Source organism: Pan paniscus, chromosome 10 (genome assembly GCF_029289425.2).
Source record: "Pan paniscus chromosome 10, NHGRI_mPanPan1-v2.0_pri, whole genome shotgun sequence".
Classification (NCBI taxonomy): domain Eukaryota; kingdom Metazoa; phylum Chordata; class Mammalia; order Primates; family Hominidae; genus Pan; species Pan paniscus.
The window spans coordinates 140,036,382-140,064,180 of NC_073259.2; the positions used below are offsets into that span (position 1 = coordinate 140,036,382).

General features: G+C 48.4%; 1 protein-coding gene across 31 annotated transcripts in view; it reads left to right on the plus strand.

Annotated features, from left to right (window-relative positions):
• Nucleotides 1-8,045: 8,045 nt before the first annotated feature.
• The window catches only part of LOC100971447 (E1A-binding protein p400), a 131,147-nt gene continuing 111,393 nt past the window's right edge, over nucleotides 8,046-27,799 (plus strand). For 17 of the 31 annotated variants that reach the window (XM_034934868.3, XM_034934881.3, XM_034934873.3 and 14 more), the window contains exons 1-3: nucleotides 8,164-8,335; nucleotides 18,707-20,076; nucleotides 21,652-21,762. In XM_034934868.3, the coding sequence (XP_034790759.2) occupies nucleotides 18,742-20,076; nucleotides 21,652-21,762 (1,446 nt within the window). In that variant the 5' untranslated portion in view covers nucleotides 8,164-8,335; nucleotides 18,707-18,741. Of the gene's footprint in view, nucleotides 8,336-18,706; nucleotides 20,077-21,651; nucleotides 21,763-27,799 lie in introns of all 31 variants that reach the window. The other 14 variants (XM_034934875.3, XM_034934887.3, XM_055096405.2 and 11 more) reach the window with 6 other exon arrangements.

Sequence of the window (27,799 nt, forward strand, 5' to 3'; positions counted from 1 at the left end):
GAGTTCCAGACCCAGCCTGGGTAAAATGGTGAAACCGCGTCTCTGCAAAAGATTAGCTGGGCATGGCGGCATGCCCTGTAGTTCAGCTGCTCAGGAGGCTGAGGTGGGAGGATTGCCTGAGTCTGGAGAAGTTGAGGCTGCCCTGATCGCCACTGCACTCAAAAAAACAAGAACAACAACAGCAAAAACTGGCCAGGCACGGTGGCTCATGCCTGTAATCCCAACACTTCAGGAGGCCGAGGCAGGTGGATCACTTGAGGTCGGGAGTTTGAGACCAGCCTGACCAGCATGGAGAAACCCCGTCTCTACTAAAAATACAAAAATTAGCTGGGCGTGATGGTGGGCGCCTGTAATCCCAGCTACTCAGGAGGCTGAGGCAGGAGAATCGCTTGAACCTGGGAGGTAGAGATTGCAGTGAGCTAAGATCACACCACTGCACTCCAGCCTGGGTGAGAGAACCAAACTCCGTCAAAAAAAAAAAAAAAACAAAAAAACCCGGCCTCCTGCACTCTGCAGGGTGGGGCCGAGGCAGGGCTGTGGAGGGCACTGAAGCAGGGGCCCCACTGACCTGCCGCATCCCCGAGAGGGGTGGCAGCCATGGGCTCCTCTTCCTAGACAGCCCCGTGCATGCAGCCTTTGCCCTGGTTGCAGGTGGGTACTCGCCTCAGCACTGTCCCGGTGCCAGGCGGGTGGGGGTTGGGGCAGAGGGCAGAAGGAAAGGGTGCATCGCGGAACAGGCCCTTAGTGGAGCTTACTGGAAGACCCCACCAGCAGCTGCTGCACGTCATTGGTCACAGGTGCATCCAGCGGCCGTTCGTAGCTGCAAGGGAGGCTGGGGAAGACTGCTTTTGAAGTGGCGCTTAGCGTGGAACAAAACACATTGCATTAGCCAGGAGCAGGGGATCCTTGGCCGGCGGGCTGCCAGGAGCCCAGGGAGGGGCTCAGCGGTGGAAGTGCTGTGCATACGCATGGCCTCCCAGCCTGCAGCCCATGGGCGCACGTGACCAATGCACGAGCGCCTGATGCCCCAGCGGTGCACACAACTAATGCGCATGCGCCTGATGTGCCAACAACACACGTGACTAATGTGCAGGCGCCTGTCACCCCGGCAGTGCGTGAGTGACACACGTGCACGTGCCCATGATGCAGTGGACACCGTGTGTGAGAAGTGGGGCAGGACAGGTGGGATTGGGAGATGCTTCAGGCAGTGAGCTCCCAGGGTGTGGGGTGCCCAAGAGAGTGGAGCTGGTTTTAGGGATTTTGGCCGGAGGAGCAGTGAGGCTCACTGTTTCGGGAGCCAGGGAGTGCAGGTGTGAGGCCCACTGGGCTTTGGGTTTGAGGGATGGATGAGCTGGGCCGTTAACTGGAACGGGAGACAGGGAAAGGAATGGGTTTGGAGAACAAGCAGGAGCTTGGTTCTAAGCATGTTAATTTTACCTGGGATAGACAGGACTTTATTTTTTATTTTTATTTTGTTTGAGACGGAGTCTTGCTGTATTGCCCAGACTGGAGTGCAGTGGCGCAATCTCGGCTCACTGCAACCTGCGCCTCCCGGGCTCAAGCGATTCTCCTGCCTCAGCCTCCAGAGTAGCTGGGATTACAGGTGCCCGCTGCCACGCCCGGCTGATTTTTGTATTTTTGGTAGAGACAGGGTTTCACCATGTTGGCCAGGCTGGTCTCAAACTCCTAAGCTCAGGTGATCCACCTGCCTTGGCCTCCCAAAGTGCTGGGATTACAGGCATGAGCCACCGTGCCCGGCCTGGGTGACCCATTTAAATCACCTTTGATGATCCTGGGGTATGTTAAATTTTAAAATAATATGTATATATGGAAGGAAATAAAAAAGTATGAAAAAGGGAAGTTGCCTTTCATTCTCTAATTCCCAGTATCCCTGTCCAGAGGCCACTGCTCTCACTAGTGCCCTGCGGCTTCTTCTGGAGTTCCATGTATATATAAGCATGCGTGAGCCTTTGCAAGGATGGTAATGCATCTCCAGCAAACACGGGATAATGTTTTCACTGCTCTGTGGTAGCCAAAAGGTTTTTTTTTCTTCTTTTTTTCTATTTTGAGACAAGGTCTTGTTCTGTCGCCCCGGCCGGAGTGCAGTGGTGCGATCATAGCTCAGTACAGCCTCCACCTCCTGGGATCAAGCTATCCTCCGGCGTCCCAAGCAACTGGGACTACAGGCGCACCACCATGCCAGGCCAATTAAAAAAAAAAAATTGGCCAGATGCGGTGGCTCACGCCTGTAATCCCAGCACTTTGGGAGGCCAAGGTGGGCGGATCATGAGGTCAGGAGATTGAGACTATCCTGGCTAACACGGTGAAACCCCGTCTCTACTAAAAATACAAAAAATTAGCTGGGTGTGGTGACATGCGCCTGTAATCCCAGCTGCTTGGGAGGCTGAGGCAGGAGAATCGCTTGAACCCAGGAGGTGGATGTTGGAGTGAGCCGAGATCGTGCCACTGCACTCCAGTCTGCGTGACAGAGCGAGACTCTGTCTCAAAAAAAAAAAAAAAAAAAATTTTTTTTAAGAGACAGGGTCTTGCTATGTTGCACAGGTGGTCTCAAACTCCTGGCCTCAAGTGATCCTCCTGCCTCAGCTTTTCAGTGTGCTGGGATCATAGGTGTGAACCACTGTACCTGGCCCAAAGATTTCTTAAGATGTAAAAAGTGAAAGAAAAAAGTGATAAATTGATTTTCACCAAAATTAATAGCTTCTCATTGGAACAGCCAGTCTGAAAAATTTGCTGAACCCATCATTTCACTTACTTGGACTCAGTATTTCATGCCTGGGGATGAAGCAGTAAGTCCTAAGGTGGGGAGTTGCAGTATGGTTTTCTCAGTGTGAGTGAGGATGGAAACCGTTGTGTCGTGGTGCTCCGTGTTGCCACTGGGCAGCACCACCTGTTACTTGTGTCCTGAATCCTGCACTAATGGCTGAATCAACACCTCACACCACCAACTCCTCTCCTCTCTTCTCCTTTAGCCGCTTCATCCTGGCTGCCCCTGCCTGGATTCCCTAGTAGTCCACCACTTCCAGGATTCTGTGCCTCCTTCAGACAGTGCCTTGGCATGAAAGCCCCTAGCCGTGGTTTTACCCAACTGCTGGCCTTGTTTTTTTTTTTTTTTTTTTTTTTTTCTCGTAGCGGTGCTCTGTCGCCCAGGCTGGAGTGCAGTGTTGCGATCTCAGCTCACCGCAACCTCCAGCTCCTGGGCTCAAGTGATTCTTGTGGCTCAGCCTCCCGAATAGCTGGGACTACAGGCAGCACCATGACCAACTAATTTTTGTATTTTTAGTAGAGTCTGCGTTTCACCATGTTGGCCAGGCTGGTCTTGAACTCCTGAACTCAAATGATTTGCCCACCTCTGCCTTCCAAAGTATTGGGATTACAGGCATGAGCCACTGCGCCCAATCAACTGCCAGCCTTCTAATGCTCATTTATGACGATGAGGGAGAATGTGATTGGTGCTGTGCTCTGTGTCCACTGTCACTGCCATTTCAACAGTCACCCAGAGTTTCTACTGGCAGACAGTCCCATGACACTTCTCTAAGTCAGTGTCTTCTCACCGGCATATCCGATTGCCTCCATTCTCCTCACCCCAGTGACCACTGTCCCATGCTCTCAGCAGGTGGGTCACTCCCACTCCAGGAGATAATGGGGGGCCAGGAAATGCCACTCCCCATCCTCTTGAATCCCACCCCAGGCTTGCACTTCCTGCTTTGCAGTGGAAGAGGTCTCCCTCTCTAGTGCCCATGCCCTTGATGGTTTCCCCGTTGTCTTTCTCCTGCCTTCTCAGACCTTGCCCTTTCACTCTGTCTTTTCTCGTACCGTCAGCATGTCTACTGCCTCACGGCACTTCAACATGCAAAATCACTCCCCTCTGTTATCCATCTAATCTTATCCCCTTCCAACCTTCCCTCTGTCTCTTCCCTTTTATAGCCAAATTGTTTTCTTTTTTTTTTTTTTTTTTTAATTTTTTATTGATCATTCTTGGGTGTTTCTCGCAGAGGGGGATTTGGCAGGGTCACAGGATAATAGTGGAGGGAAGGTCAGCAGATAAACAAGTGAACAAAGTTCTCTGGTTTTCCTAGGCAGAGGACCCTGCAGCCTTCCGCAGTGTTTGTGTCCCTGGGTACTTGAGATTAGGGAGTGGTGATGACTCTTAACGAACATGCTGCCTTCAAGCATCTGCCCAACAAAGCACATCTTGCACCGCCCTTAATCCATTGAAACCTGAGTGGATACAGCACATGTTTCAGAGAGCACAGGGTTGGGGGTAAGGTCACAGATCAACAGGATCCCAAGGCAGAAGAATTTTTCTTAGTACAGAACAAAATGAAAAGTCTCCCATGTCTACCTCTTTCTACACAGACACGGCAACCATCCGATTTCTCAATCTTTTCCCCACCTTTCCCCCCTTTCTATTCCACAAAACCGCCATTGTCTTCATGGCCTGTTCTCAATGAGCTGTTGAGTACACCTCCCAGATGGGGTGGTGGCCGGGCAGAGGAGCTCCTCACTTCCCAGTAGGGGCGGCCGGGCAGAAGCGCCCCTCACCTCCCGGACGGGGCGGCTGGCCGGGCGGGCGGCTGACCCCCCCCACCTCCCTCCCGGACGGGGCGGCTGGCCGGGCGGGGGGCTGACCCCCCCCACCTCCCTCCCGGACGGGGCGGCTGGCCGGGCGGGGGGCTGACCCCCCCACCTCCCTCCCGGACGGGGCGGCTGGCCGGGCGGGGGGCTGACCCCCCCACCTCCCTCCCGGACGGGGCGGCTGGCCGGGCAGAGGGGCTCCTCACTTCCCAGTAGGGGCGGCCGGGCAGAGGCGCCCCTCACCTCCCGGACGGGGCGGCTGGCCAGGCGGGGGGCTAACCCCCCCACCTCCCTCCCGGACGGGGCGGCTGGCCGGGCGGGGGGCTGACCCCCCCACCTCCCTCCCAGACAGGGCGGCTGGCCGGGCAGAGGGGCTCCTCACTTCCCAGTAGGGGCGGCTGGGCAGAGGCGTCCCCCACCTCCCGGACGGGGCGGCTGGCCAGGCGGGGGGCTGATCCCCCCACCTCCCTCCCGGACGGGGCGGCTGGCCAGGCGGAGGGCTGATCCCCCCACCTCCCTCCCGGACGGAGCGGCTGGCCAGGCAGAGGGGCTCACTTCCCAGTAGGGGCGGCCGGGCAGAGGCGCCCCTCACCTCCCGGACAGGGCAGCTGGCCGGGCGGGGGGCTGACCCCCTCACCTCCCTCCCGGACGAGGAGGGAGGACGCTCCTCACTTCTCAGACGGGGTGGCTGCCGGGCGGAGGGGCTCCTCACTTCTCAGACGGGGCGGTTGCCAGGCAGAGGGTCTCCTCACTTCTCAGACAGGGCGGCCGGGCAGAGACGCTCCTCACATCCTGGACGGGGCGGCAGGGCAGAGGTGCTCCCCACATCTCAGACGATGGGCGTCCGGGCAGAGACGCTCCTCACTTCCCAGATGTGATGGCGGCCGGGAAGAGGCGCTCCTCACTTCCTAGATGGGATGGCGGCCGGGCAGAGACGCTCCTCACTTTCCAGACTGGGCAGCCAGGCAGAGGGGCTCCTCACATCCCAGACGATGGGCGGTCAGGCGGAGACGCTCCTCACTTCCCAGACGGGGTGGCTGCCAGGCAGAGGCTGTAATCTTGGCACTTAGGGAGGCCAAGGCAGGCGGCTGGGAGGTGGTTGTAGCGAGCCGAGTTCACGCCACTGCACTCCAGCCTGGGCGCCATTGAGCACTGAGTTAACGAGACTCCGTCTGCAATCCCGGCACCTCAGGAGGCCGAGGCTGGCAGATCACTCGCGGTTAGGAGCTGGAGACCAGCCCGGCCGACACATCGAAACCCCGTCTCCACCAAAAAAATACGAAAACCAGTCAGGCGTGGCAGCGCGCGCCTGCAATCGCAGGCACTCGGCAGGCTGAGGCAGGAGAATCAGGCAGGGAGGCCGCAGTGAGCCGAGATGGCAGCAGTACCGTCCAGCTTCGGCTCGGCATCAGAGGGAGACCGTGGAAAGAGGGGAGAGGGAGAGGGAGAGGGAGAGGGAGTGGGAGAGCTAATTTTTTGTACTTTTAGTAGAGACAGGGTTTCACCGTGTTAGCCAGGATGGTCTCGATCTCCCGCGATTTCCTTTTTCGATTGTACATTTGTTAATGTATAGAAATTCCCCCTGGACATTGTGGCTCACATCTGTAATCCCAGCACTTGGAGAGACCGAGGCAGGCGAATTGCTTGAGCTCAGGAGTTTTTCAAATCGTTTTCTCTTTAAAAATTTCAGTTTATTTTTTATTTTTTGTAGAGATGAGGTCTCACTATGTTGCCCAGGCTGGCCTTGAACTCCTGTGTTCAAGTGATCCTCTTGTCTCAGCCTCTCAAAGTGCTGAGATTACAGGTAAGAGACACTGTGCCCAGCCAAAAATTTTCAGTGTGTTTAAAGTTAAGCATTCATCACTTTACCTCACAGCCCACATTTCTTTTTTAAAAAATAAATTCAGACATAATTCACATACATACCATAACATTCACCCTTTTAAAGTATATCATTCAGTGACTTTTAGTAAATTTATAAAGTTGCGTAACCATCAACAGTATCTCATTTCACAACATTTTTATCAACCCAAAAAGGAAACCCCACATTCATTTGCAGTCACTGCCTATCCTCTCCCCACAGTCCCTGACAACCACTAATTTACTTTCTTTTTCTTTTCTTTTCTTTTCTTTTTTTTTTTTGAGACGGAGTCTTGCTCTGTTGCCCTGGCTGGAGGAACAGAGTCTCACTCAGGCTGGAGTGCTATGGCATAATCACGGCTTCCTACACCCTCAGCCTCCCTGGGCTCAAGTGATTCTCCCTCAGTCTCCTGAATAGCTGGGACTACAGGTGTATGCCACCATGACTGACTTTTAAATTTTTTGTAGAGATGGGGTCTCTCTATGTTGCCCAGGCTAGTCTTGAACTCCTGGGCTCAAGGGATGCAACTGCCTCAGCCTCCCAAAGTGCTAGGATTACAGGCAACAGCCACCATGCCTGCCCTTTTAATTGTTATGTTGTAAATTATGTACTTTGGACACGAGTTCCATGTCAGACATATGGACTTAAGGTAATTTCTCCTGTTCTGTGGATTATCTTTTTTAAATGGTGTCATTTGCAGCACAAAAGTTTTAAATTGTGATGATGTCCAATATATCTATGTTTGTTAGTTGCGTTTTCAGTGTCATATCTAAGAAACCATTTCCTAACCCAGAACCCCGAAGATTCACGCCTATGTCTTTATCTGGAGACAGAGTCTCATTCTGTTGCCCAGGCTGGAGTGCAGTGGCATGATCTCGGCTTACTGCAACCTCTGCCTCCCGTGTTCTAGCGATTCTCCTGCCTCAGCCTCCGGAGTAACTGGGATTACAGGCGCCTGCCACCACGCCCAGCTAATTTTTTGTATTTTTAATAGAGACAGGGTTTCACTATGTTGGCCAGGCTGGTCTGGAACTCCTGACCTCAGGTGATCTTCCCGCCTCGGCCTCCCAAAGTGCTGGGATTATAGACGTGAGCTACGTCTGTGTCTTTTAATAGAGTTTTGCCGTTTTTGGCCGGGCGCGGTGGCTCACACATGTAATGCTAGCACTTTGGGAGGCCGAGGTGGGCGGATCACTTGAGGTCCGGCGTTCGAGACCAGCCTGGCCAACTTGGTGAACCACCTCCCCCTGCTAAAAATACAAAAACTTAATCAGGGGTGGTGGCGCGAGTCTGTGGTCCCACCCACTCGGGAGACTGAGGCAGGAGGATCACTGGAGTCCAGGAGTTCGAGGCCAGCCTGGGCCACACAGGGTTTGGGTCTTGCATGTGAGCCTGGTCTGTTTGGTGAATCTGCAGAGTGTGAGAGCTGGCGGCCCACTTCTGTTCCACGTGGGCGCATTTCCCGAACTGCGCGTGGAAAAGCCGGGCTGCCGCGACTCCGTCAGTCTCGGCCCCGCCCCCGCCTTCCTCAGTCTCGGCCCCACCCCGCCTCCGTCTGTCTCGGACCGGCCCCGCCTCCGTCTGTCTGGGACCGGCCCCCCTCCGTCCGTCTCGGCCTTGGGTTGGGCCCCGCCCACCCCGCTGAGTCTCGCGGCGCCCTAGTCCTCCGGCGCCTTCGACCTCCGGCGCCCTCGCGCGGTCAGAGCGGCGCCGCCGAAGCGCAGCTACGGGCGCGCGGATGCACGTCCCTTCCGGCTCGCCGTAGCAGCCGTGCCGCCGCTTCCTCCCGCCGGGGCCCCGGATGCACTGAGCGGCTGCGGCGCCGCTTCCATCCTCCCGCCCTCCTGACGCGGCCGGAGCGCAGCCCTGAGGCCCAGGGTAATTGAGGGCGGAGGCGCGGGACGGGGGCGGGAGGCTCTCGGGAAGGCAGCGTCCAGGGCCCGGGGTCGCGTAGCCGCAGCCGCGGGCGTACAGGGCCCGCTCGCCGGTCGGCCTCGGGCGTCGCGTGGGGACCAGGCCGTGGCGGCTGTCGTGAGCGACCCCGGGCGGGCGACCGGGCTGAGGGCTCACGGGCCCGGGTCTTTCGAGTCGTAGCGCCCGTCGCCCGCAGGTCGCGCGATCCGCGCCCATTTCTCGTGGCCCCCCGGGCTCCTGGGCTGGGGGCGTGGCCGAGGGCAGCTCGGCGCGGCGGCGTTGCGGGAACCGGGGGACTCCGGCCCGCGCCTCCTGGTTCTCGGGGCTGAGGGGGTGGCTGTTGCTCCTGGCGCTTGCGTGGGCTTCCCTCGGGGTCACGGACGCGACGCTGAGATGTGGGGATGGGACGTCCAGAACCACTTTCCTGAGGCGCGACGGGGCGAATTCACTCAGAACTTAAGGACCCCGCGTCCCGGGCGTCCCGGAACGCGCCGCCACAGGGGTTACAGTGAGGTCCGAATCCGCTCCTTCTCGGCGTAGACCTGCCCGGTCCTCCACGGCGGAGCCTTAGTAATTGCCGCTGCCTCCGCCGGGAGCGCCTCTCGTCACACACCTGCGGCCCACGGGCTTCTGCTCAGCTGTCGCCGTGTCAGTGACAGAAAAGTAACGTATCCCAGTGCTTTATTAGTCATTACTTTCTGAGACGGGGTCTCGCTCTGTTGCCCAGGTTGGCGTGCAGTGGCGCGATGACGGCTCACTAGAGCCTCGACCTCCCGAGTGGTTGGGACCAAAGGCTTGGGCCACCATGCCCGGCTAACTTTTTATTTTGTTTTGTTATTTTCTTTTGAGAAAGAGTCTCTCTCTGTCACCCAGGCTGGAGTGCAGTGGCGCGATCTCGGCTCACTGCAACCTCCGCCTCCCAGGTTCAAGCGATTCTCCTGCCTCAGCCTCCCGAGTAGCTGGGATTACAGGCGTATGCCACCACGCCTGGCTATTTTTTTTTTTTTTTTTTTTGTATTTTTAGTAGAGACGGGGTTTCATCATGTTGGTCCGGCTGGTCTGGAACTCCTGACCTCGTGATCCGCCCCCTTGGCCTCCTAAAGTGCTGGGACTGAAGGCATGAGTCACCGCGCCTGGGCAGTTTTTTTGTGTGTTTTTAGTAGAGACGGGGTTTCACTGTGTTGCCTAGGCTGGTCTCGAACTCCTGAGCTCAGGCAGTCCGCCCACCTCGCCCTCGCAAAGTGTTAGGATTACAGGCATGAACCACCATGCCCGGCCAATTTTTTATTATTTGAGTTGGGGGTCTTGCTGTGTTGCTCAGGCTGGTCTCGAACTCCTGACCTCAAACAATCCTACCGCCTTGGCCTCCTAGTGCTGGGACTGTAGGCGTGAGCTACCGCGCCGGGACACGTGGAAGTGTTAATAGGGCTTCTCTCTGGGTTCGTGGATGAGTTGTATTCTTTTTTACTTATTTGTGTTGTCATTTTCTTTAGCAGAATATGTGCAATAAAATAATGTCTGTAATTATTCTTTTTATTGTTTTTTTTTTAGACAGAGTCTCACTCTGTCTCCCAGGCTGGAGTGCAGTGGCACGATCTCGGCTCACTGCAACCTCTGCCTGCCAGACTCAAGTGATTCTCCTGCCTCAGCATCCCGAGTAGCTGGGATTACAGGTGCCTGCCACCACACCTGCCTACTTTTTTTTTTTTTTTTTTTAATTTTTAGTAGAGAGGGGGTTTCAACATATTGGCCAGGCTGGTCTTGAACTCCTGACCTCAGGTAATCTGCCCGCCTCGGCCTCCCCTTTGCTGGGATTACAGGCATGGTGAGCCACTGCACCTGGCCTTTTTTTTGGTATTTTTAGTAGAAAAATGGGGTTTCACCCCCCATCTCTACTAAAAATACAAAAAATTAACCGGGCGTGGTGGTGGGTGCCTGTAGTCCCAGCTACTCGGGAGGCTGAGGCAGGAGAATGGGGTGAACCCGGGAGGCGGAGCTTGCAGTGAGCTGAGATCGCGCCACTGCACTCCAGCCTGGGCGACAGAGCGAGACTCCGTCTCAAAAAAAAAAAAAAAAAAAGAAAGAAAAAGAAATGGGGTTTCACCATGTTGGCCAGGCTGGTCTCAAACCCCTGATCTCAGTGATCCACCCACTTCGGCCTCCCAAAGTGCTGGGATTACAGGTGTGAGCCACCGCGCCCGGCCCCAATAGCTTGTTTTTGTTTTTGTTTTGGAGACAGGGTCTCGCTCTGTCACCCAGGCTGGAGTGCAGTGGCATGATCATAGCTTTACTGCAGCTGTGACTTCTTGAGCTCAAGTGATCTCCTGCCTTATCCTCCCAGGTAACTGGGACTATAGGTGTGTGGCACCACGCCGTGCTAATTTTTGATTTTTTGTAGAGACACTATCTCACTGTGTTGCCCAGGCTTGTCTTGAATTCTTGGACTCAAGACATCCTCTGGTCTCAGTCTCCCACCGTGTTGGAATTACAGGTTTGAGACACTGTTCCCAGCCTGTTTCTTTTTATTGTTGAGGAGTACTCCTTGGTGTGAACGTACCGGTTTGTCTGTTCGCCCGCTGATGGACCGTTTGGATTGTTTCCAGTTCTTTGTTTTCTATCTTTTTTTTTTAATAAGGGTAACACATGAACAGTTCACATTGAAAGATATCCAAACAACACAGAAATACATAGAGCTCGTTAAGAGTTCCTTTGCCCTTTCTCCCCATTCATCAGCTCCCCACAGCTACCAAATTTGGAATTCATTTTTCTGGGTTTCTTTCCATACATCAGAACATGCATTCTCAGTGAGGGCGACATCTCCAACAAGGGAGTGAAAATTAGTTATTGGAAGAAGGGTGAAAAAACTTAGGCATTACAGTGATTTGTGGCCTCCCAAAGATCCCAGTACCTGAACAGATGTACAGTGTGGTATATCTGTGTGCAGCTGTAGTATTAAAATTCCATGGGGAGGCAATTAGGAGAGAAACTTATACAAATGTTCCTTAGCGGGGCCGTGGAAAAATAAAGATCAAGAAACAACAGTAGAATGATGGATTGGGGATTTATAACCTTATTATTTGGTGTTTGATGAAGCACTTCTTCAGTTTTTCTTGAACTTCTCTCACAAGCTGAAATAAATCCCACCTGTTCTAATATAGGAGCTTTGGTTCATAAGGTTAAGGACCCACTACTACCTCCATGATTTTAAATCCTTGGAATTGTAGCCTGTTAAATGGAAGGGACACTGGAGACATTGAGGGGAGGCTTTCCTGTTGATCCACCATTACAGCACCCTGACAGGTCAGTTCTCTGTAGTAACATACAGTGTGATAAGCCCTAGACAATTTTAAAATTCAGTTTAGCCCACTTGGTATCATTCGGAATTTATATATTTCAGGAACTAGTATGGTACTTTTGTAATGTGCCCTTTGGTGGGAGAATAATGAAGGTTTTGTTAACATATAGATCTTGGGTTAGTAGCTTTTAATTTGTTACGTGACATCTAGTGTTACCATCTTATATTGAAAGTATTTTTGTAACATTTATTATGAAAAATTTAAAAGATACACAAAGATCGAAAGATTTTTGTGGTTGGCTGGGTGGGGTGGCTCATGCCTGTAATCCAAGCACTTTGGGAGGCTGAGGCAGGTGGATCATATGAGATCAGGAGTTTGAGACCAGCCTGGCCAACGTGGTGAAACTCCGTCTGTACTAAAAATACAAAAATTAGCCGGTTGTGGTGGCTCACACCTGTAGTCCCAGCTACTCGGGAGGCTGAGGCATGAGAATCGCTTGAGCCCAGGAGACAGAGGTTGCAGTGAGCTGAGATTGCGCCGCAGCACTTGAGTTTAGGTGACGGAGTGAGACTCTGTCTTAAAAAACAAGAGAAAATTTTACGGTGAACACTAGTATACCTGCCACTTAGTTTCCATTAAACGTTTTACCATACCTGCTTCATCATACCTTTTTATCCGTTTGTCTTAAAAAAAAAACACATTTCAAAATGTGTGTGTGTCAGCGTCTCTGTAGAGAGTTGAATTAAAATTAGGGGCCAGGCCAGGTGTGGTGGCTCATGCCTGTAATCCCAGCACTTTGGGAGATCAAGGCAGGAGAATTGTTTGAGCCCCAGTAGTTCGAGACCAGCCTGGGGAACATGTTGAAACCCTGTCTATACAAAAAAATACAAAAATTTGGCTGGGCGCAGTGGCTCGTGCCTGTAATCCCAGCACTTTGGGAGGTCGAAACAGATGGATCACTTGAGGTTAGGAGTTGGAGACCAGTCTGGCCAACATAGTGAAACCCTGTCTCTATTAAAAATACAAAAATTGGCCGGGCGTGGTGGTGCACGCCTGTAATCCCAGCTACTCAGGAGGCTGAGGCAGGAGAATCGCTTGAACCCGGGAGGCGGAGGGCGCAGTGAGCCGAAATCACGCCACTACACTCCAGCCTGGGTGATAGAGTGAGACTCCGTCTCAGAAAAAAAAAAAAAAAAAAGGGTGTGGTGGTGTGTGCCTATAGTCCCAGCTACTTGGGAGGCTGAGGTGGGAGGATTGCTTGTGGCCAGGAGTTTAAGACTAGCATAGGCAACATGGTGAAACCTCGTCTGTACAAAAAATACAAAAATTAGCTGGCTGTGGTGGTGTGTAAGTCCCAGCTACTCAGGAGGCTGAAGTGGGAGGTTTGCTTGAACCTGGAAGGCAGAGGTTACGGTGGGCCAGGATTGTGCCACTATACTGCAGCCTGGGTGACAGAGTGAGACCTTATGTCAAAAAAAGAGGAAAAATTAGGAGTAAAAATTGAGTTAAAATTAGAAACTTAGTCGTTAAAAATTTTTAAAGTTGTTTAGCCACCATTGGTAGCTTTGCTATCCATTAGGATACCTGTACTATGTTTTTGAGAAGTGTTATTTTAGATAAACAGTTTCTTTGCATTATAGTTGATTGTCTTTGTTTCACTAATGTGGCTGTAACATCACTGAGGTCAGGAACCATTTAATAAAATTGAAGTATAATTTACATATGGTAAAAGTTTATGCTTTTTTTGAGACGGAGTTTCGCTCTTGTTGCCCAAGCTGGAGTGCAATGGCGTGATCTTGGCTTACTGCAACCTCCGCCTCCTGGGTTCAAGCAATTCTCTTGCCTCAGCCTCCCGAGTAGCTGGGATTACAGGTGCGCACCACCATGCCCGGCTAATTTTGTATTATTGGTAGGGATGGGGTTTCTCCATGTTGGTCAGGCTGGTCTTGAACTCCGGACCTCAGGTGATCCACCCGCCTCGGCCTCCCAAAGTGTTGGGATTACAGGCGTGAGCCAGCGTGCTCATCCAAGTTTATGCTTTTTAGTGTATGGTTGAATTTTTTTTCTTAGTCCATTTAATGTTGCCATCTGTATACTTTTTGTTTTTTTGAGACAGAATCTCGCTCTGTTGCCCAGGCTGGAGTGTAGTGGTGTGATCTTGGCTCATTGCAACCTCCACCTCCCAGGTTCAAGGGATTCTCCTTCCTCAGCCTCCCGAGTAGCTGTGATTACAGGAACATGCAACCATGCCCAGCTAATTTTTGTATTTTTAGTAGAGACGGGGGTTTCACCATGTTGGCCAGGCTGTTCTCGAACTCCTGACCTCAGGTGATCCGCCCGCCTCGGCCTCCCAAAGTGCTGGGATTACAGGCATGAGTCACTGCACCCAGCCCATCTGTGTACTTTTGAGAGACACATTCCATCTTGTAACCATTATCACAAATCAAGCTGTAGCTACGGTTCTTTACTTCCCCATTTCCTCATGCATCTCTCTAGTCAGCTCCATCTCCGCCTTCAGCCCCTGTCAGGTCCTGTTCTAGTCTCTCTCCCCACCATTTTCCTTGTCCGGAATGTCATGCCAGTGACCCACGCAGCCCTCGGCCTCTGTTACTTGGCATCTTGCACCTGAGACTCAACTGTGTTGTGGGTGTGTCAGTGGTTTGTTCCTTGGTGTTGCTGGGTTGTGTCTGTTGTATGGCTGTATCATGGTTTGATGTGTCTGCTCATCAGGGGAAGGTCAGTTTTAATATTCTGATACGTTTCAGTGGGTCCTTTTCTGTATGTTTAACTTAGTGATTGTGTTATGCAATTGGTAACCTGCTTTTTTCACTTAATGTATCTGGAAATTTTGGTTTTATTACTTATTTTCCATCTAGAACTTCAACATTGGAAATTTCTGATTATGCTTTTTAATTTTTTTTGTTATTCTACAGTGAGTATTGTTTATGTACAGTTTTTTAGGTTGGTAGGTTAATTTCCTTCGGATGGATTTCTAGAAGTAGGGTTACTAGGCCAAAGGTTTTGGGGTCAGTTGGGTTCATTCCACTTTCCTACTGCTGTATGCAGTCTACTCCTACAGGGCGTTTTTTGGCTTCTGAACCCATTTGAAATCTTTTCTACATCTTCCCAAATTGCTTCTGTAATTCCCTTTAGCAGGATTAGTGGAGTGCCAGTTGTCTGATTTAATGTCTTGGCTAAGTGGGTCTAGGGAAATATTTATTTTAGTCTGTATTCCTCTTTTTAGTAGCAAGGTTGGTCATTTTCCTCTAAGCTGGTTAAGTACATGCTTTTCTCCTTTTGTGAACTGTCTTTTTTTGTCCTTTTTTTTTTTTTTTTTTTTTTTTTTTTAGGAGTCTCACTCCTTTGCCCAGGCTGGAGTGCAGTGGCAAGCCCTTGGCTCACTGCAACCTCCACCTCCTGGGTTCAAGCAATTCTCCTGCCTCAGCCTCCCAAGTAGCTGGGATTACAGGCATGTGCCACCATGCCCGGCTAATTTTTTGTATTTAATAGAGACAGGGTTTTACCATATTGGTCAGGCTGGTCTCGAAGTCCTGACCTCAGGTGATCCACCCACCTCAGCCTCCCAAAGTGCTGGGATTACAGGCATGAGCCACCATGCCCAGCCTTTTTTTGTCTTTAGTTAATTTTTCTACTGGGATTTTAATGTTTTTCTTACCGATTTGTATGAGTGCTTTTTATGGTATTGGTAATAGCTTTTTGTCGTACCTACTTCAAATATTCTTTCCAAGATAATTTGGTTTTAGATTTTGATGATTTACTTTTTGAGTTTTAAACATTTAAAAATTATCTTCAAATCTTTCTATTTTTTCAGTTACAACTTTATTATTTTTAAGGTTAGGAAATTGAATTTCCTTCAGAGATTTAGTAAACACTCACTTTTGTGTTTGTTTTTTTAACGTTTTGGTTTTTTTTTTTTTCCCTATCACCTACCAGAAGGAACGTTTTGATTTTTCTTTCTTTCTTTGTTTTTTTTTACATTTAATGTAAAACTTGGAAAGTTAGCTTATAAAAATGCTTTATTTATTTATTTATTTATTTGCTTGTTTGAGACAGTTTTGGTTTTGTTGCCCTGGCTGGAGTGCAATGGCTCAGTCTCGGCCCACTGCAACCTCCGCCTCTCAGGTTCAAGCGATTCTTCTGCCTCAGCCTCCCAAGTAGCTGGGATTACAGGTGTGTGCTACCACCCCCAACTAATTTTTGTATTTTTAGTAGAAATGGGGTTTCACCGTGTTGGTTAGGCTGGTGTCGAACTCCTGACCTCCAGTGATCCGCCTGTCTTGGCCTCCCAAAGTGCTGGGATTACAGGCATGAGCCACCAGACCCCGCCATGTAATTTATTTTGATGTATGGTTTGTGATGAGAGTTTAAGTTGAATTTCTCAATGCATTAATTTGTTTTTATAACATAACTTTAAAATTCCTAACCCTTACCTTTCCCCTGGTTTTCTGAATTACTATATGTGAGAGAGTTTCTTTCTAGCCCTCATTTTCTCTTACTGATCTCCTTTGACACTCTGGGAATGTATTGTAAGGAAATAATCCCGAATATACTCTACCTATGTTAATTTAGCTTTTGTGCCAGTTTCACACTAATCTCCTATCATAATGCTTGTTTAGTAAGATCAGGAACAGAAGCTTGTTTTGAAAGTAATAAGCATTGTTAACTGCCCCCACCTGGAGCTCCTGTCCCCGCACCCACTCTGATGGGCTCTCTGCCGGGTGGTGGGAGGGGCATGCTGTTGGGTGTCTCTGTGGCCTTGCTCTTCCCTTAAGATCTGTTTGTTGCAGCCTGCGTGCTGTCTTCTGACTCCATCTTCAGAAACTAACCATCTGATCAAAGCATGCCTTTCTGCTGCTAGTTTAAATATGCACTTTTTAAATGTTTGTTAGGAATATGCTTGTGCATTTATAAATTCTGTAGTTTTTGATTTCATATATACATGTATTTCAGCCAGGTACCCAAGACTTAGAAGAGCCTTATACGTTTTGTAACTTCTTTTTTTGGAGATGGAATCTTGTTCTTCATTGCAGCATTGATTTCCTGGGCTCAGGCGGTCTCCTCCTTCGGCCTCCTGAGTAGCTGAGACTAAGGCTGCTACATTGCCACCATGGCTGGCTAATTTTTGTATTTTTCTTGTAGAGATGGGGTCTCACTATGTTGCCTAGGCTGGTCTTGTACACCTGACCTCAAGTGATCCTCCTGCCTCAGCCTCCCCAGGTGCTGGCATTACAGGTGTGAGCCACCATGCCTGGCCATTTTTTATCTTCTGTAGATTCATGGTTTTTAAAAATCCATTGTCCATTTTCTCTCATAGAGATAAGCAGTGATGTCCTTGCGATGAACAAGGGGTCTTGTTTGTCTTGGAGTAAGCAAGAAGAAGCTCCCTGACAGCTGTCCAGCCAGGGTTGAGGTGAAGGCACCTCAAGAAGACAGGGGCACCTGGGTGGGTCCAGCAGGACTGGAGAAGTGTGAATGGTGGCACCCAGGTCAAGCTGGCTTCTGTGGCAGGCCTAAGTGTGAACTGGAACGTTGCGGAGTGGTGTGGCTCCTCACCCACTGGCTCAATGCTAAACTGTGCCACCAAGAGTCCATCTGCTTCCCTTGAAAAGTTGAATGAGATTTTTGCTCCTTTATGACAGAAATTAGCTATTAAATAGATCCAAGCAGCAGCTGCCCCCTTGATGTGGGACAGTGTCCAACCTCTCCTCTTGGAACGCTGGCACTGAGTTGGGTGCCAGGTGCCACTCACCATTGCATTTGCACCCTTGCTTCTCTTAGGGGAGAAAGAGCGACCACAGTGGGGAACAGACGGGGCTGCAGTGGGGGGGCTCACTGCTTATCTTTAGTCCTCCTTTCCCCTGTAGATACTGGAGTCTGTAGCCCAGGTCTGACCCTGTCTCACCCCAGGATTACCCTTGTCTGCTCCATCCTCTGCTTCATCCTGTCCTGAAACCTGACTTTCCTCAGTGGCCCCTTCTGCTCCTCCCCTGCTGTTTCTCATCCACTTGTGCTCAGCAGCGTTTGGGTTACAGCTCCTTTGAGATTGTGGTACAGCCTCCCAGAGAGTTTGCAAAGCCAGAAAGGCAACTCACCCCAGAGTGAGAGCCAGGCCCTGGCCGTCTCCCTTCTCTCTCCCTTGAGACCTTCTCACAGTTTCTTCTCTTCGTGTGTTCTTAGGGAGAATGTTGAGATCTGAGGCTGTTCCCTACCTTCCACTCCAGGACTTGGTGTCATGTTTTCTCCTAGCTCCTGGCACAGGCTGGCAGCCTCCCCAGGGCAAGGACTGTCTTACCCGTGTCTGTCTCTGCTCTCCTGCAGTAGCCCCGGGCCTGACACACAAATGGGGCTCTGTGTCTTTGAATTGGATTTACAAGAGGAGAGTTTGCAGTTGAGGTAGTCCTGGAGGTTGATAAGAACTACTGGCTGGGGAGGGCTGGGTATTTGCTTCTGGCGAGGTGCTGCACACCCCCATTCAGCAAGAGTCACAGAATGCCTCCTGGGCTCTGGGCAGCTGGGAGCAGGGAGTTGTCCCTCCATAGGGAGAGACGGGCGGAAGCCGGAAAGTCCACAGCGTGAGTGTTGGCTTCAGACCTTGCTCTTCTGCCTGCTGGCTGCGTGGCCTTGAACAGCTCACAGATACTCCTGTAGCTCAGTCTCCTAGTCCTTCAAATGGGGTGTGAGTAGTACCTACCCCACAGGGCGGCCATGAGGATTTGAGGGATGGCCTGGTCTCTCCAAGCGCCCACACAAGTTAGCTGTTGAGGTCAGCGATGATCGGTATGTTCCTCCCTCAGTAGGTGGTTTAGATTACCCACCCACTCCCGTGTGGCCCACCCTGGGCACAGCAGTGACTGAGGACACATTTCTCCAGCTGTGCTATATTGAATGTGAGTCAGCTCTGTCGTTTGAATCAGATGCGGTGGGAATGTACTTTCAAAGTGTCTTTTCAGTGCTGTTAAGTGGCAATAAAACAGTTATGTGTGCCTTCAAGTGACTTGATTTTAATTTTAATTTTTAGGAGAACGACACATTGGATACAGAAGGGAGGTGATCATGCACCATGGCACTGGCCCCCAGAACGTCCAGCATCAGCTGCAGAGGTCCAGGGCCTGCCCTGGCAGCGAGGGTGAGGAGCAGCCGGCCCACCCCAACCCACCCCCGTCCCCCGCAGCTCCCTTCGCTCCCTCAGCAAGCCCGTCGGCACCCCAGTCTCCCAGTTATCAAATACAGCAGCTGATGAATAGGAGCCCTGCAACCGCGCAGAACGTGAACATCACCCTGCAGAGCGTGGGCCCTGTCGTCGGGGGAAACCAGCAGATCACACTGGCCCCACTGCCGCTCCCCAGCCCCACCTCTCCAGGCTTCCAGTTCAGCGCTCAGCCTCGGCGGTTTGAGCATGGGTCTCCATCATACATTCAGGTCACGTCCCCCTTGTCCCAGCAGGTCCAGACCCAGAGTCCCACGCAGCCCAGTCCCGGGCCGGGGCAGGCCTTGCAGAATGTGCGTGCAGGTGCCCCTGGCCCTGGGCTGGGCCTCTGCAGCAGCAGCCCTACAGGGGGCTTCGTGGATGCCAGCGTGCTGGTGAGGCAGATCAGCTTGAGCCCCTCCAGTGGTGGACACTTTGTGTTTCAGGATGGGTCAGGGCTCACCCAGATCGCCCAGGGAGCCCAGGTTCAGCTCCAGCACCCGGGTACGCCCATCACAGTCCGAGAGCGGAGACCCTCCCAGCCCCACACACAGTCAGGGGGCACCATCCACCACCTGGGACCCCAGAGCCCTGCAGCCGCGGGTGGGGCCGGCCTGCAGCCCCTGGCCAGCCCAAGCCACATCACCACGGCTAACTTGCCACCGCAGATCAGCAGCATCATCCAGGGCCAGCTGGTTCAGCAGCAGCAGGTGCTGCAGGGGCCGCCGCTGCCCCGGCCCCTGGGCTTCGAGAGGACGCCCGGCGTGCTGCTCCCCGGGGCTGGGGGCGCAGCGGGGTTTGGGATGACGTCCCCACCCCCGCCCACCAGCCCTTCCAGGACTGCCGTGCCCCCAGGCCTTTCCAGCCTCCCACTCACGTCTGTGGGGAACGCGGGAATGAAGAAGGCTCCCAAGAAGTTAGAGGAGATTCCCCCAGCCTCTCCGGAGATGGCACAGATGAGGAAGCAGTGCCTGGACTATCATTACCAGGAGATGCAGGCTCTGAAGGAGGTCTTCAAGGAGTATTTGATTGAACTGTTTTTCTTGCAACACTTTCAAGGGAACATGATGGATTTCTTAGCTTTCAAGAAGAAACATTATGCCCCATTACAAGCATATCTTAGGCAGAATGATTTGGACATTGAAGAAGAAGAGGAGGAGGAGGAAGAGGAGGAAGAAAAATCTGAGGTTATCAATGACGAGGTAAGAAACAGGAGTTAATTTGTTCAGTACAAATCTTCTAGATGATTAGAGTCTATGCGACAATGAATTAAGTAATAATTTATTGAGCCTGCGGTATTTCTAAGGTATTTCTAAGGTGTTGGGGCAAGGATTTGACCCATAAGTAAAAGTGAAGAATGTGTTTGGCCTCCTTCATGGGAAGGAAGAGCTGTTGAGCACAGAAGTGTGTCAGGAGGAAGGGACGGAGCTGTGCTACGATGAGTGCGTCTTCAACATCCAGTGTTTTCATTGAGCACCAAGGATTCATCTCAGGTTCAGAGAACTCAGCAAGCATGTCCAGTTTTTTTCCCCTTGTATCCGGGTGTGTGATTTGTTGGCTGACGCTGACAGCTGTCACCAGCCAAACGTGTGAAAGCCCAGCACCCTTTGTCTGGTTTTCCAAGTTTCACATTTTACTTGTATAGATCTCCTTAAAAACACCATCAGCATGGTTTTCAAACAGATTTAAGTCACTAGCTTTTTGTAATAACCAGCCATAAGTCACTAGATGTATGTATATGGGACCTTCATCATTAAAATAGTTATTATGGCAGAAAACTATGTTTGAGAAGTTATTCAATTTTTAGATGTAGTCTTAAGATTTGAGATCATACTTTAAACTCATTTTTACAAATACCTATTAAGTGATATTTAAGAGTGACTCTTTTTTAGAGAGTATACTTTTTGGGTGCCTGGAATGGCACATAATAAACCCCCTACCTGAGATTTCTTAGTACCATGGTGAGTCTGAGACTTCCTGAAAATCAGGGTGAGAGTGAATTGGACTGTGACGCACTGTATTTTGTGCCTTTGTGTTGTGTAGTGTATACTATGTTGGTGGAGCTTATTTTGTTTTATGATACAGTTAACATAATTTAAATCTTTGTCAGCTCTTCTGCAAAGAAATCTGCTTTTGGTGAACAAAAGCTAGTCTCTTTGCTCAAGCAGTCCTTACTGGTATCTATGGATGTATTTGTGTGGCTTTGCCATTTTGTGTTTTCTTTTAACACCTTTTCCAGGATGGACCATATTTGTTTTTCAACAGGTTTATATGATTATTTTGAGGATTTCACCTCTATTGTCCTGAAATAGTAAAATTCATTTCTGTTACGTTTGTATACCAATGTTGTCTGTAAGCTCAATCCCCCTTACCTGTGCTTAGAAAGAAAAATTCGTTTTTCTAACTTCCTGCTGAAAAAGACCTTTGCCATTCTGACCCTACATATAACAGAGTGGCTATTCTGCAAATTTCCTAGGGAGTTGGTAGGGCTTTGTTACTTGAAGTCTGTCTGCCATATGCATTTTTAAAATTTGAAGTTGCAGAATCTAAAGATATTGCACTTTGACTTAAATTGGAGTTTCTGCAAGGTTTGCAGTTTGAGTTAGGTTGTTGTGCTATAAATCTGTCAGTTCAGTATCCTTTTACAGGAATTGATGCAAAAACATTCCATTTTTAAACCCCAAATGTCAGTGAGCTATCAGCAATAAAATTCTAACAAAATTTTGAGCAGTTGTAAAAATTATGTTGCCTTTTTTTCTCAAAATATTTCCTCTCAGGTAAAGGTTGTGACAGGAAAGGATGGGCAGACTGGGACTCCCGTTGCTATAGCAACCCAGCTTCCGCCAAAGGTTTCTGCTGCTTTTTCATCCCAGCAGCAACCATTTCAGGTACTTTTCGATGGTTCTCAAATGTAGTCTCATCCCAAACTTTTCCTTCATCCAGATATTTTAACCTTCGATATACTACTTGCTCTTCAGCATTTTTTTTCCAGAGCCCATTTCTTATTTTTCAACAGTAAAAAATCTTCCTGCGTATACAATTATAAAATTAAATTGCATGAGTTAATGATGACACAGATCTTAGTGCATTACTTTCTTTCGTATACTTGTAATGCGGTAGTAGCTTTAGCATGCATGTCATCTAATAGTCCTGTTGAATGTATGCTCAGGATTCCTTGTGTGCTGTGTTTTCAATGTTGGTTCTTTCTTGTGTCCTTTATTTTGAGAACAGTGCAAAACAGAATAAGAAAAAAAAGATTCAAGTAGATGATAAATTGGTATTTTCCATAGCTAGAGGAAATGCTGAAGTGAAATACACTTCTGAAATCATCAGGACCATAGGCTTCTAAATGGATATTAAGTGAATGCAAACTGATTATTTTTAATTTTTTGCAAATTCACTCAGTGTTAAATTAGTAATGCCAATAATTTAAAAACACAGGTCACTCACGCCTGTAATCCCAGCACTTTGGGAGACTGAGGTGCATGGATCACCTGAGGTCAGGAATTCGAGACCAGCCTGGCCAACAGGGTGAAACGCTGTCCCTACTAAAACTATGAAAATTAGCTGGGCATGGTGGTGCATGCCTATAATCCCGGCTACTCAGGAGGCTGAGGCAGGAGAATTGCTTGAACCTGGGAGGCGGAGGTTGCAGTGAGCCGAGATTGTGTCACTGCACTCCAGCCTGGGCAGTAGAGCAGGACTCCGTCTCAAAAACAAACAAACAAACAAAAAACAAACCATCAAATTTCTACTAGCTTTGGAATAGATAGTGCTGGGTTGTGAAAGCAGTTTCATCCTTGGGATTTTTGTTGTTATTTTAAATTTTGATTTAATTTCAAATGTACATAATAGTTGCAATTAATTATTTAAAAAACCCCTTATATCCTTTACCAAATTTATCAGTTGTTTTTGCCCCATTTGCATTATTTTCATTCTCATATATATACATGTATCTAAAACATCATATCCTATTCTTTTATCTGTAAATACTTCAGCATGTATTAGATAAGACTGTTTCCTTACCTAATCACAGTACAGTGATAAATATCAGGAAATTGTACAGTAGTACAATAATATATTCTAATCCATAGTTTATATTCAAATTTCATCTCTTGTCTCAAGGATGTCCTTCATAGTGTTTCTTTCCCCCTAGTCCAGTATCAAGTTGTCATGCCTCTCTGGCCTTTTTAATCTGGGTTGGTTTCTCAGTCTTTCATGACCTTGGCTTTGGCCTGGGCCTGGGCCTTAAAAAGTACAGACCAATTATTTTGTACAGTGTCCTTTGATGTGGGATTGTCTGATGTTTTCTTGTGTCCTATTTGGATCATGTATTTTTGAGAAGATTGCTATAGAAGTAATGATATGTCCATTTCAATGTGTCTTATCAGAAGGCTGTGATGTCACTTTGTCCTATAACTAGTAATATTAACTCTGACCACTTCGTTAAGGTGGTTTCTACCAGGCCTGTCCAGTGGAAATTTATTTTTCCTTTTTTAAATGATGAGTAATTTGGGGGAAGATACTTTGAGACTATGTAAATATCCTGAATCTCCTTAAACTTTTACCCGCTAGTTCTAGCATCTGTTGGTGAGTCTTGCCTGAATCAGTTATTACTATAAAGAATCCATGCTGGGTTTTCTAACTCCATCATTCTGTCTACATTTATTAGAATCAGTAGGCTGTAATATATCACTATCAGTATTTATTTGCTTATGTTTGTTTAAACTTATTTAATTTACATTCAGTAAAATGCACTGTTTTTTAGTCTGTACTTGTGAATTTTGACGAATTCATTGAGTTGTGTAACCACCACCACCGTCAAGCAACAGAAGCTCCATCACCTCCCAAAATGTTCCCTCATCAACCCTTCACGCCTCCCTTGACCTTTGTTCTCCATTGCTAATGATTTTGCCTTTTCCAGAATGAATATCTATGGAATCCTAGTCTGGGTTGCTTTTCAGTCTGGCTTCTTTCACTTAAGATAATGCATTTCAGATTCATCTACTTTGTTTTATTTACCATTAATTTGTTCTTTTTATTGCTGAGTGCTATTCCATTGTGTGAATGTGCCCCAGTTTGTTTATCCATTTACCCTTTAAAGAATATTTGGGTTGTTTCCAGTTTTCAGAATTTGGGAATAAAGCTGCTACAAATGTTCACATACTGTTTTTCATGTCAACATAGGTATTCATTTCATTTGGGTAAATGCCTAGGAGTCAAAGAGCCTCTCTGAAAGTGTTCTGGTTTGGGTGGCTGGCTGGCTGATTTCAAAAAAAAAAAAAAAAAAAGAAAAACTAGGAATCAGATTTCTGGGTATGTTGAACTTTATTAAGAACCCGTCCGGCCGGGTGCAGTGGCACACGCCTGTAATCCCAGCACTTTGGGATGCTGAGGCGGGAGGATTGCTTGAGGCCAGAAATTTAAGACCAACCTGGGCCAGGCACTGTGGTTCACGCCTGAAATCCCAGCACTTTGGGAGGCCAAGGTGGAGGATCACTTGAGGCTAGGAATTTAAGACCAGCCTGGACTAGGCATGATGGCTCATGCCTGTAGTCCCAGCACTTTGGGAGGCCTACGTGGGTGGATTACCTAAGGTCAGTAGAGACCAGCTTGGCCAACGGGGTGAAACCCTGTCTCTCCTAAAAATGCAAAAATCAGCTGGGCATGGTGGCACACGCCTGTAATTCCAGCTTCTCAGGAGGCACGAGAATTGCTTGAACCCAGGAGGCGGAGGTTGCAATGAGCTGAGACAGCGCCACTGCACACCAGCCTGGGCCACAGAGTGATACCCTACCTCAAAAAAAAAAAAAAAAAAAAAAAGACCACCCTGTCTCTACTAAAAATTAAAAAATTAGGCCGGGCGTGGTAGCTCATGCCTGTAATCCCAGCACTTTCGGAGGCCGAGGCAGGCAGATCACCTGAGGTCAGGAGTTTGAGACCAGCCTGGCCAACATGGTGAAACTCCATCTCTACTAAAAATACCACAATTAGCCGGGCATGGTGGCAGGCACCTGTAATCCCAGCTACTTGGGAGGCTGAGGCAGGAGAATCACTTGAACTTGGGAGGTGGAGGTTACAGTGAGCCGAATTCACCCCATTGCACTCCAGCCTGGGTGACAAGAGTGAGACTCGCCTCAAAAAAAAAAAAAAAAAAAACAACTGTGTGTAGTGATACACACCTGTAGTAGTCCCAGCTACTTGGAGGCTGAGGTGGAAGGATTGCTTGAGTCCTGGAGTTCGAGGGTGCAGTGAGTCATGGACATGCCAGTGCACTCCATCCTGGGCCACAGGGCCACATAGTGAGACCCTGTCTCAAAAAAATAAAAAGGTGGCTAGGTGCGGTGGCTCATGCCTGTAATTCCAGCACTTTGGGAGGCCGAGGGGGGGGCGAATCACCTGAGGTCAGGAGTTCGAGACCAGCCTGGCCAACGTAGTGAAACCCCGTCTCTACTAAAAATGCAAAAATTAGCTGGGCGTGGTGGTGGGCGCCTATAATCCCAACTACTCGGGAGGCTGAGGTAGGAGAATTGCTTGAACCCAGGAGATGGAGGTTGCAGTGAGCTGAGATCATGCCACTGCACTCCAGCCTGGGTGACAGAGCAAGACTCTGACTCAAAAAAATAAATAAATAAATAAAAAGGCTGGGCACAGTGGCTCATGCCTGTAATCCTAGCACTTTGGGAGGCCGAGGCTGGCAGATCAGTTGAGGCCAGGAGTTCGAGACCAGCCTGACCAACACAGTGAAACCCCATCTCTACTTAAAAAAAAAAAAATAGCCAGGTGTAGTGGCGTGTCCCTGTAGTCCCAGCTACTTGGGAGTCTGAGGCAGGAAAATCTCTTGAACCTGGGAGGCGGAGGTTGCAGTGAGCCAAGATGGCACCACTGCACTCTAGCCTGGGCGACAGAGTGAGACTCTGTCTCAAAAAGAAAAAAAAAAAGATTCAAAGAAACTTCCAAACTTTCCCAAAGTGCCTGTACCATTTTGTGTTCCCAGTATGATAGTTCTCTTTGTTTTGCTTCTTCTCTAGTACTTGTTATTGTCAGTTTTCTTTTTTAATCATTCCAGGTCTAGTTTATTTTAATTTGGATGTCTCTGAAGACTAATAAAGTTGAGCATTTTTTCATTTGCTGTTCGTATATCTTTGACAAAGTATCTGTTAATGTCTCACCCATTTTTTCACTGAGTTATTACTGCATTTGAAAATTCTTCACATAATATGGACATGTTTTTTGTCAGCTACATGTTTTGCAAGTATTTTTTCCTGTCTTTGGCTTGTTTTTTTCTTCTCTTAACACTATCTTTTTCAGAACAAAAGTTTTAAATTTTGTGGAAGTACAATTTATCGTTTTTTTCTTTTATGGATTTGCTTTTGATGCCATATCTAAGAGCTCTGCTCAATCCAGGGTCAGAAAGATGTTCTTCTGTGTTGTCTCGTAGAAGTTTTATAGTTTTACTTTTAGATCTATGATTTATTTTGCGTAAAATTTTGTGTAACATGGCAAATATAAGAAATTTGCATGTGAATATTCAGTTGTTCCATGCCATTTCTTGAACAGACGATCTGTGTATGTTGAGTTGACTTGCACCTTTGCCAAAGATGAGTTGACCTACTTGTATGGTTCTGTTTCTGGATTCTCTTCTCTTCCCGTCTCTTTATGTGTTTTTCTCTGCCAGTGTCACACTATTGTGATTACTATAGCTTTATGTAAGTTTTGAAGTCAAGTAGTGTGAGTTCTCCAAGTTTGTTCTCCTTTTTCAAAATTATTTTGGTCATTCTGGTTCCTTTCCCTTTTTGTATACATTTTAGAATGAGCTTGTTGATATCTACAAAACATCTTGCTGGGATTTTGATTAGAATTGTGTTGCGTCCATTGACCTGTTTAGGGAGGAGTGATATCTTAACAATATGAGTCTTCCAGTCCATGAATATGGTGTATCTCTCCATTTATTTCAGTATTCTTTGATTTCTTTCATCAACATTTTGTAACTTTCAGCATACCATATATTTTCTTAGGTTTATACCTCAGTATTCCAATTTTGGGGGGTATTATAAGTAGTACTTAAAAAAATTTCCAGCTGTTTATTGTAAGTATATAGGTATACAGTTGATTATTTGAACCTACATTCTGCAACCTTGCTAAACTCATTTATTAGTTTTAGGAGCTTTTTTGTAGATTCCATGGGATTCTCTACATAGAGAATCATGTCTGCAAATAGAGCAGGATTTTTTTTCTTTTTCAATCTGTATGCTTTTTATTTCTTTTCTTTTCTTTTTTTTTTTTTATTGTATTGGCAAGGGCACCCAGTATGATCTCCTTCCTGATCTAGGGGGAAGGCAGTTAGTCTTCCACCTTTAAGTAAGATGTTAACTGTAGATTTTGCAGATGTTCTTTATCAAGGTAATAAAATTCCCTTTTACTCCTAGTATATCATGAATTGATGTTGAATTTTGTCAAATACATCTATTGACAGTGATATGTGGTTTTTCTTCTTTAGTCTGTAAAAATGGTAAATTACATTAAATTGAGGCATATTTTAAAAACAGAACACACAGATCTTCAGTGTTAACAGTTTGCAGAGTTTTGACAAGTACATACACCCATGTAACCCACACAATGGTCAACATGTCCATTTCTATCACTCCATGAAGTTGCCTGATGCTCCTTGCCAGTCATTTACTGCCCAGCCCCCCTCCTGGTGGTTCTGTTATTATTTCTTTTGATGCTCAGGTTGTCTGTGATTGGCCAATTGGAGCCTCTTCAAGCTGGCTCTAGTATACTTCCGACATACCTGTCTTACTTCTGGAGTACTTCCTTCTTTTCTGGCACAAACTGTTAAAGTGCACCTTGTATATATATATCTATTCTTTGATCCAGCCCCGGAATCAGCCATTTCGACAAAGAGCCTGGTTCCTTTCGGTG